Consider the following 9,916-nt stretch of genomic DNA (forward strand, 5'->3'; position numbering starts at 1 on the left):
TGAGTAGTCTCAACCTCATCCAGTAGGTCACCAGCTAGCTGCTTCTGTTGGGCCCACCTGATGCAGTTTTACTTCAACCTAGCACAGTGTTAATAGCTCAGACTCTAGAGTCACACATACCTGGATATGACTACCTGCTTCTCCATATTTTTCTTGTGAGACCTAGATAATATTTATCTGAAGTTCATTTTAGTCATCCATAAAACAAGAATAATGGTAGGAGTACATCATAGGGTTGTTGTAAGAATTAGCATATAAAGTGCTTAGCACAGTGCCTCGTACATAATAAGTGCTCAATAAATGTTAGCCAAAACAATTCCTCTGAGATTCTTTCAAAGTTCTGTGAATAAGATGGCCATCTGTCTTTGTCATTTGGCAAATGAATTTAATTTTCTTCCATGAAATAGAATACAGAATCATAAGAGCTCACAAGTGCCTGTAATCAAACCTCAGTTTGGAGGGAAATATTTATTTCTCCTGAAGTCACCTCTTTTGCTTACTCCCATACAAACCCATCAGACAAGATGATAATGTCAGCCCACTTCTTAAAATTTTGCAAATGAGCAAAAACCAATCACAGCAAGTAGGTGCACCCTGGGCATTTTTAGGGAATTGTTAAATAATTTAAGACTCGCCTTGCTGCCACTCAGAATTGGCCAGGTGCTCAGTTCATGTTTTAGATGTTTTAGAGAATGTTCAGAAGACATGTTACCTGTTGTAAGTTAGAGTTCCATTCATAAATGCATGCATGACTCAGAATCTGAGTCATAGATCTTAGATCCATGTCTTAGTCCATCCCATTAGCCTTTGTAGAGCGTTGTTAGTACAGTTATTCACTTGCCTATTATTTCTATGTCTTAGTCAAAGCCACTCTGAATGACAATTTCCATAATTCCATTTAGAGAAGTTGAGAGAGAGAGAGAGAGAGAGTGTGTGTGTGTTTGTGTGTGTGTGTGTGTGTGGATTTTATCCATACAGATGGATAAAAGGATGGTGACCAAATTATTAATGGTGATTTTCTTAATTTAGAGAAATTTTAGATGATGTTTTTCTCTCCTATATGCTTTTATGTGTTGACTTTGTAACAGTACTTAATTTTTTAAAGTCCATTTTAATTCTTGGGGATTGAAAAAAAAGATAATGGTTGGGAATTCCCCAGCAGTCCAGTGGTTAGGACTCCACACTTCCACTGTCGGGGGCCTGCGTTCGATCCCTTGTCTGGAAACCAAGATCCTACAAGCCGTGCAGTGCAGCAAAACATAAATAAATAAATACCCACTCTTATTCAATGTCTCCTTCTCAAGAATATTGATGAAAAATTCCTATGTAATTTTAATTCTGAAAAGTTTATTTTAGCAAATAAATTTATAATTATTCTTCATTAATTCTTTGAAATCTGTCTTATTTCCCTTTTCACTTTTACCAAAAATTGCAGTCAAAGTAAGATTGCCTTTTCAATTTAATTGCTCTGTTTAAGTTTTCTGGGTACCCTCATCCATTTCTAGGATGGTCTTCTATATGAGTAGATTCTGTCTTTTAACATGTTAATGAAAAGTTATAGTTTACTTTTCTGACACTGTTACACTGAACTTGTGTACTGTGATGTCAGTTAGATTTTGACCCAGTCTAGCCACTGGTGAGACCCCGTGAGCAAGATTAAGCAGTGAGCAAGATCTGTGGCCAGATACAAAAGCAGGGCTGTGGAACCCAGGCAGGTCCAGGCCTCCATGGGTCATGGATTGCTGCTCACCTGAGGTTGAAAGCACTCTGCCTCCCTCACCACACTCTGCATGTTCACACAGGGCTTGACGCTAGTTACTTAACTCAAATTAATCAAAAGTCCATGTATCTGGGATCACCACCTTCTATTGTGATGAAATACTATATAAGTACTCAATCATGACTAATTGTGCTTTACTTTTTTAATACTATAAACAGATCTAGTGAATTTTGCAACTTGAAACTTCATAAACATATCCATAAACAGGATAGTAGTCAAAGAAGCAAATAAATGCATGGTAAATGTATTTTTACATATTAGCTTCCCAAACATTTGTTGTGCCTAAGTAAGGCTCTGAGGAGGCCTTACAAATAGCTGAGAAAAGAAGAGAAGTGAAAGGCAGGGGAGAAAAGGAAAGATATACCCATTTGAATGCAGAGTTCCAAAGAAGAGCAGGAAGAGATAAGAAAGCTATCTTAAGTGAACAATGCAAAGAAATAGAGGAAAGCAATAGAATGGGAAAGACTAGAGATCTCTTCAAGAAAATTAGAGATACCAAAGGAATATTTCATGCAGAGATTGACATGGTAGAGAACAGAAATGGTATAAACCTAACAGAAGCAGAAGATACTAAGACAAAGTGGCAGGAATACAGAGAAGAACTATACAAAAAGGGTCTTCACGACCCAGATGACCATGGTGGTGTGATTACTCACCTAGAGCCAGACACTGTGGGGTATGAAGTCGAGTGGGCCTTAGGAAGGCATCACAAAAAACAAAGCTAGTTGGAGGTGTTGGAATTCCAGCTGAGCTACTTCAAATCCTAAAAGATGATGCTATTAAAGTGCTACAGTCAATATGCTAGCAAATTTGGAAAACTCAGCTGTGGTGACAGGACTGGAAAGGGTCAGTTTTCGTTTCAATCCCAAAGAAAGACAGTGCCAAAGAATGTTCGGACTACTGCACAATTGCACTCATTTCACATGCTAGCAAGCTCAAAATCCTTCAAGATCGACTTCAACAGTACATGAACCAAGAAATTGAAGATGTACAAGTTGGATTTAGAAAAGGCAAAGGAACCAGAGATCAAATTGCCAACATCCATTGGATCATAGAAAAAGCAAGGGAATTACAGAAAAACTTATGTTTAATTGAATACACTAAAGCCTTTTGACTGTTTGGATCACAACAAACAGTGGAAAATTCTTAAAGAGATGGGAATACCAGACCTTACCTGCCTCCTGAGCAACCTGTATGCAGGTCAAGAAGCAACAGTTAGAACCAGACATGAAGTGATGAACTGGTTCAAATTGGGAAAGGAGTACATGAAGGCTGTATATTGTCACCCTGCTTATTTGACTTCTATGCAGAGTACATCATGGAAAATGCCGGGCTGGATGAATCACAAGCTGGAATCAAGATTTCTGGGAGAAGTATCAGCAGCCTCAGATATGCAGATGATAACCACTCTAATGGCAAAAAGCAGAGAGGAACTAAAGAGCCTCTTGATGAACGTGAAAGAGGAGAGTGAAAAAACTAGCTTAAAACTCAACATTAAAAAAATCTAAGACTATGGCGTCTGGTCCCATCACTTCATGGCAAATAGGGAAAAATTGGAAACAGTGACAGATTTCGTTTTCTTTGGCTCCAAAATCACTTGGAGACAGTGACTGCAGCTGTGAAATTAAAAAATGCTTGCTACTTGGAAGGAAAGCTATGACAAACCTAGACAGCATATTAAAAGCATACATCACTTTGCCGACAAAGGTCCCATATAGTCAAAGCTATGGTTTTTCCAATAGTTACGTACAGATGTGAGAGTCGGACCATGAAGGCTAAGCACCGAAGATTTTATGCTTTCGAACTGTGATGCTGGAGAAGAGTCTTGAGAGTCCCTTGGATTGCAAGGAGATCAAACTAGTCAATCCTAAAGGAAATCAACCCTGAATATTTACTGGAAGGACTGATGCTGAAGCTAAAGCTCAAATACTTTGATCACCTGATACAAAGAACAAATTCATTGGAAAAGATCCTGATGCTAGGAAAGACTGAGGACAGGAGGAGGAGGGGACAGGATGAGATGGTTGGATGGCATCATCAACTCAGTGGACATGAGTTTGAGCAAGCTCCGGGAGATAGTGAAGGACAGGGAAGCCTGCCGTGCTGCAGTCCATGGGTCGCAAAAGTCAGACACAACTGAGCGACTGAACAAGTTATATTGAACTTCAGTTCCCAAAGTATGTTAATCTCAACCTTTACCAGCTTACGTTTGCATAAATCTATTTTTCCCTCAACATAAGAAAAGTAAATATTTACTTGAAATGTTTTTATTTGAGGAATAAGTTATAAGATGTGGATGATGTAGGAGAGATTTTGAGTTGACTGGGTGGTTCAGCTAAGTATTCTCTACAGCCTTTTCTTAGTTCCTGAATTCTGATGCATAGAAATCATGTTCTGAGATTTGCCCAGGGACATAGACTAGCATTTAAGATTCAGACAGTCTCAGCAGGAGGAAATGAATCTGTTGTGCTTGACTTGATGAAAGCACTGTAGCAAATTTGAAATCCTGTAGCATAATTGAAGACCAAGAAGTCCTAGCTCTGCAGCAAGTCCATTGGGCTTCAGTGTTCTTTCTGTGCTGTCCTCCTCTGAGTTGTAGTGGTAGAAATATATAGGCCAGGTCAAAGGAATTGATGTTTCTGTTTTACTCTCTACTATCTACTAAGAGTATTTCAGTATTTCTGAATTGTTTTGCTCAAGGTCTTTAAGAGGAACATTGACATATTTCAGTATAAAAGTATCTGAAAACTCAATCATTTCTTACTTTGGGGATATATACCTTTAGAAAAGAGGAGACTGAGGTGATGTAAGAGGTGTTCTCAAGTATTTGGAGGGCTTTCAAAGGTGAGAACAGCTACTGTTTATTGCGTGCCTACCAAGATCTTATTCCTTTGTGGGACTCTGTTATTACCCACATTGCCCCCAGTTAATACTTGTAATAGTCCCATGGTGACTAACCAGTGCCTACAGAGGGTAATACTTCCTATGTAGCTCCGGAGACATCTATAGGGAGGTAGGTTTCCATTTAATGTAAGAAAGAACTTCCTGCCAGTAAGGATTGTCCCTCAGTGAAAATGAGCTGTCTTAAAAGCTAATGAGCTTGCCAGGAGTTGCTTATTCAGACAGAAGCTACAAGGCAGGAGCTGTTTGGAGACAGAACTTGAGTCAGATAGAAGTTCTAAGATTCCTTCTAGTTCTCAGAGTTCCTCTTGAATTGTCTGTCCTAAATGATCCCTTCCTAGGAGAGATCATAACCCAAGGAGAGGGGTCTGGGCCTCAGCTGGCTGCCCCTTATAGAATCTTCAGGGTCAAGCAATGTTTTTAAAACTTAAAAAAAATCATCTCCTACTGTAAGAAATACATTTTCTATTGTGACCCAGTACTCCCACATGTATGACTGAAACAGAAGTTCCACAGTTTTCCTTACTACATACAGATCTTTTCTTTTCTGTGGATTCTTGTTGTTAATATGGGTCAGGAACTCCTGCATTGATTTTATGATCCATTAATAGGTTGCAGCCTGCAGTTTGAAAAATACTGAGCTGAAGAATTGTGAGTTTTTAGTTCTCAACCTAATAACTTCTCTTATTTCTTGACTGTGCTAGGTCTTGGTTACTGTGTGCAGGCTTTCTCTAGTTGCAGCAAGCAGGGCCTTACTCTTTGACTGTGGTACGCAGACTACTTCTTGCAGTGGCTTTTCTTGTTGCAGAACACAGGCTTTAGGGTGCCCAGGCTTCAGTCGTTGTGGCTCCTAGGCTCTAGAGCACAGGCTTAGTAGTTGAGGTGCATGGACTTAGTTGCGCGTGGAATCTTCCCAGCCTGGGGATCAAACCCATGTCCCCTGCATTGGCAGGCAGATTCTTTTTTTCTTTTTTAATTCTTTTATTTTGCTCTTCCCAGCATCACCTGAGATCTACATTTTTTACATTGGAAAAGACCCTGTTGCTGGGAAAGATTGAGGGCAGGAGGAGAAGGGGACAATAGAGGATGAGGTGATTGGATAGCATCACCAACTCGGCGGACATGAGTTTGAGCAAACTCTGGGAGATAGTGAAGGACAGAGAAGCCTGGTGTGCTGCAGTCCGTGGGAATCAAGGAGTTGGACACGACTTAGTGACTAAACAACAGCACCACATTCCTTTGATGCCAGGGTTGTGGATTCACTTTACATTCTGGGCAGGCAGATTCTCAACCACTGGGCCATATGGGAAGTCCTCAACCTAATAACTTGCTCACACTGGCATACATATCTGATTGTTTATTTTCCTGACACAGCTTTTTTTGTAGGAATGTCAGCAAATACTTGTCCCCAGCCTCACCATGAATCCTCTTCTTTCTTTTAGCATTTAGTTCTCCTTTTAGCCACAGTGAGCCTGAGACACATACACAGAAGAGTAACCTGAGGCCCAGAGGGGCTGAGTGACCTCCAAGAAATGCCACAGGAGGAAGGGCCTGGGGTTCCAGCCCGGTACTTCTGGTTTCAAGTCTTTACTCCACACTGCTTTCCTTTGACTACTCCAGATGGCCATTTAAGGGTTCCAGATAATATGGTTGAAAAAGATAAATTTGGTTTTCTAAAAACTGAGTGACAAAAAAAGAGATTAAAGCAACAGAACCTTTGATTGGGCAGAACCTTTGATTGGGCTTCTGTCTTGTCTTTGTTGGTCTTTTTATTTTTCAGACGTGCCTTTAATGTTTGGCTTCATTGGGTTTTTTTAATTACTTACATGTGTTAGTCATTCAGTCGTGTCCAACTCTTTGCAACTCCATGGACTGTAGCCCACCTGGCTCCTCTGTCCATGGAATTCTCCAGACAAGCATACTAGAGTGAGTTGCCATTCCCTTCTCCAGGGTATCTTCCCACCCCGGGATTGAACCTGGGTCTCCCACATTGCAGGCAGATTCCTTACTGCCTGAACCACCAGGGAAGCCCCATAATTACTTAGAAAGGCAGCAAAAAAGTAAGTTTAAAAATCTTAAAAAAAAAAAAAAAATCTTGACTCACCCATTGAAAGTCCCTATGCCTACTGAGGAAATATTATAAAAACAATGTGTTGTATTAAATATGAACTGTAGTAATTAAACAAGTGTAGCGCCTCATTCACAGAAGCCATCCATTCCTGAGGCACCATCTCCTCCGTGCTTGAGGCGCCAGGCCTGCCCTCGGGAGCCCCGGGGTGATGGGCTGCAGCCCTTGGTGCTCTGTACCCAGCGCCGTGCCCGTGGTCAGGGCAGTGTGGTGTGAGCGCCGCACGGATGCAGAGACGCTCCCGCTCCTCCTCCTGGAGGACGTGACCTAGAAACCAGGCCAGGCATCATTAAAACAAAGGGGAGGAGAAAGCAGGGCAGGTTCAAGGAGTTGTGTGGTTTGATGTGTCTACTGTAGGTGGTGGTGGAAGTAGGCAGACTACGGAATTTGGACTGTTGTGTTTTTTTGTTTTTTGTAACCAGCAGGTGATGTCTGAGGCTTTTCAGTAAAAAGAAAATTGGTAATGACTGAGAAATCTCTTTGGCATGGTAGAGACTGGAAGCAAGAAGGTAGGTTAGGTAAAAATACAGAGCTGAAGAAGAAAGTCAGGACAATGGGGAAGAGATAAAGCAGGAAATGCTCGAGAGCTGTATGATGACCAGAGAGTAAGTGATTTGGATCCACACTGTGGATCTGGAACTCAACAGGGAGAAAAGAGAGCAGAACTGAAGAAAGATATGGTATATAGAAACCAGAGCAATGAAGCAGACTCTAGAAGGGTTGAGGAAGAGGCTACAGAGGGACAGCATTAGCCTGAGGGGAATGCAGGAAACTTCAGATGTCAGGTACCTTCAGGCACCTGGTTTACAGGGAGACACACACACACAATACACACACATAAGAGCCGGGAGTTCCTGTAAGAAAGCCTTATATCCCTGGGAGTCCATACTCCTCAAATCTTATTTCAAAACAAATAAAGACATGTTCGTTTGAGGTATAAAGGGAGAGCATATTTTAAAGACAGCAGCTACAGATCTCAGGGCCTTTGACATTTAGAACATGTGTTCAAACCAGGAAAAGTTGTAAATTGTATAATTGTCCCCACATTTTTTAAACAAAATGCTATTAACCTGTACTTTCCCCTGCCTTCCTTTTGAAGTACTAACACACTTCTAAGTGACTGAGCCACTTAACCTCAGATCTGAAGCTGCCGAGTTCAGGAAATGCTGATTGCTCACTGGCTTGACCAGATTGCTCTCAGAAATACTTGGGGACAACCCAGCCCACCATTCAGTTAGAATTACTTTCTATTTTAAAAATTTGGCAAATACCCTTTAACTAATTCTTGACCTCTCTTTTTCTCCTTTTATTCCATAGGGTAGAATGGTTTTGAAGAAGGAAAAACACTGCTTTCTGACTGATTGCCTTGAAGGAGAAAAGAACCTATTTTTGTGCATCATTTACCAATCATGCCACACAAGCATTTATTTTTAGTACATTTTATTTTTTCATAAAATTGCTAATGCCAAAGCTTTGTATTAAAATAAATAAATAATAAAATTAAAAAGCTGTGTTGTCGAGTATTATTCAACCACTTGTGTTTGGAAGGCTGATTGGGAGATCACATACCCATTTCATTTGTGTACGTTTCAGAGACAGAACGTGCTCATACTCTCCAGGGGAGGAACAGGGATGCTATTTCTTTTGATATTTTTATGTTGGCTCCTGCAGTTTCCAGATAGGAGCCAAGTGTGGGGACATCCTGTGTAGCGTTGCCCCCTTGGGCCCTGAAATGAGTGACTCCGTTTTATTTTCTTCAAGATCGCCATTCCCTCTCTGATACTTTCTTATTCCTTTGTTTATGGTTGATCTGCCTCCTCCAGCATGTCAGCTCCACAGCCACAGGGACATTCAACTGTGTTTCTTCCCACTGTATCTCTGGTACCTAGTATAGTGCTTTGCGCATAGTAAGTGCTCAATAAATATTTGGTGAGATGAAAGGATGAGTGTACAAAAAATTTTCCAAAATCCATGCTGTTTAGTAATATATTATATCTGTCCAGGATTTTTTTTACCTGGTTTACGCAGCGTTCTGTGCAGGGGAGGGGCATGCTGTGCTGCGTCTCTGGCTGCGCGTTGGCTCTCTCTGGCCGTGGTGAGCGGGGACTCATCGTTGCAGTGCACAGGCTCCTCACTGCTTGGGTTCTCTTGATGCAGAGCCCAGGCTCTGGATCTCAGGCTCAGGAGTTGTGGCCCATGGCTTAGTTGCTCTACGGCATGTGGAATCTTCCTGCATCAGGGATCAAACTTGTGTCCCCTGTTTTGGCTGGCAAATTCTTAACCATTGGACCACTAGGGAAGTCCTGTATTCTTTTAAAAACAGTAAATTCTAAAGTTGGATGAGAATAATTTTACATGTGTAAATGTAATTTTCTTGCATTATTTGTAAGGAAGCAGTTGAAATATTTTGTTATGTGAATCAATATGATAAACTTGAAGGGATTATCAGTGTGTGTAGATGTTTTGAGCAGTCCATTCCCAACATTCCATCTCAGCATGCCTCAGTTGAGAGTGTTCCCATTAGTAACAGGCCCACTAGAGCAGTCATTTCAGTAGAGGGCTAAAGATTCTTTTTTTTATTATTATTAAGCTATAATTCACATACCATGAAATTTACCCTTTTAAAAGTAAGCTATTTCAGTGTTTTTTTTTTAGCATATTCACAAAGTTGTACAACCAACTGTCTTAATTCCAGAACATTTTTATCATCCCAGAAAGAAGCCTCATACCCTTTCACCCTGCCAGCCCGGAAACCACTAATCTACTCTGTCTCTAAGGATTTGCCTGTTCTAGACATTTTGTATAAATAGAATCATTCAATATGTGGGTTGAATGTTTGGGTTCTTTCACTTCCTATAATGTTTCAAAGTTCATCCGTTGAAAGCATGTATCAATACCTTGTTCTTTTTTGTAACTGAATAATATTCCATTGTGTGAACATGTTAGTCACTCAGTCATGTCCAACTCTTTGTGACCCCATGGACTATAACCCGCCAGGCTCCTCTGTCCATGGAATTCTCCAGGCAAAAATACTGGAGGGGGTTGCCATTTCCTTCTCCAGGGGATCTTCCCAACACAGGGATGGAACCTGGCTCTCCTGCACTGTA

General features: G+C 40.9%; 1 protein-coding gene across 2 annotated transcripts in view; it reads left to right on the forward strand.

The window, feature by feature from the left end:
- The window catches only part of RNF130 (ring finger protein 130), a 141,478-nt gene extending 133,162 nt beyond the window's left edge, over window positions 1–8,316 (forward strand). For both annotated transcript variants that reach the window (XM_065917248.1, XM_065917247.1), the window contains one exon: window positions 8,127–8,316. In XM_065917248.1, coding sequence (XP_065773320.1) covers window positions 8,127–8,131 — 5 coding nt within the window. In that variant the 3' untranslated portion in view covers window positions 8,132–8,316. The remainder of the gene's footprint in view (window positions 1–8,126) is intronic.
- The last annotated feature ends 1,600 nt before the right edge of the window (window positions 8,317–9,916 follow it).

The sequence above is a fragment of the Muntiacus reevesi genome, chromosome 1 (genome assembly GCF_963930625.1).
Source record: "Muntiacus reevesi chromosome 1, mMunRee1.1, whole genome shotgun sequence".
NCBI classification, from domain to species: domain Eukaryota; kingdom Metazoa; phylum Chordata; class Mammalia; order Artiodactyla; family Cervidae; genus Muntiacus; species Muntiacus reevesi.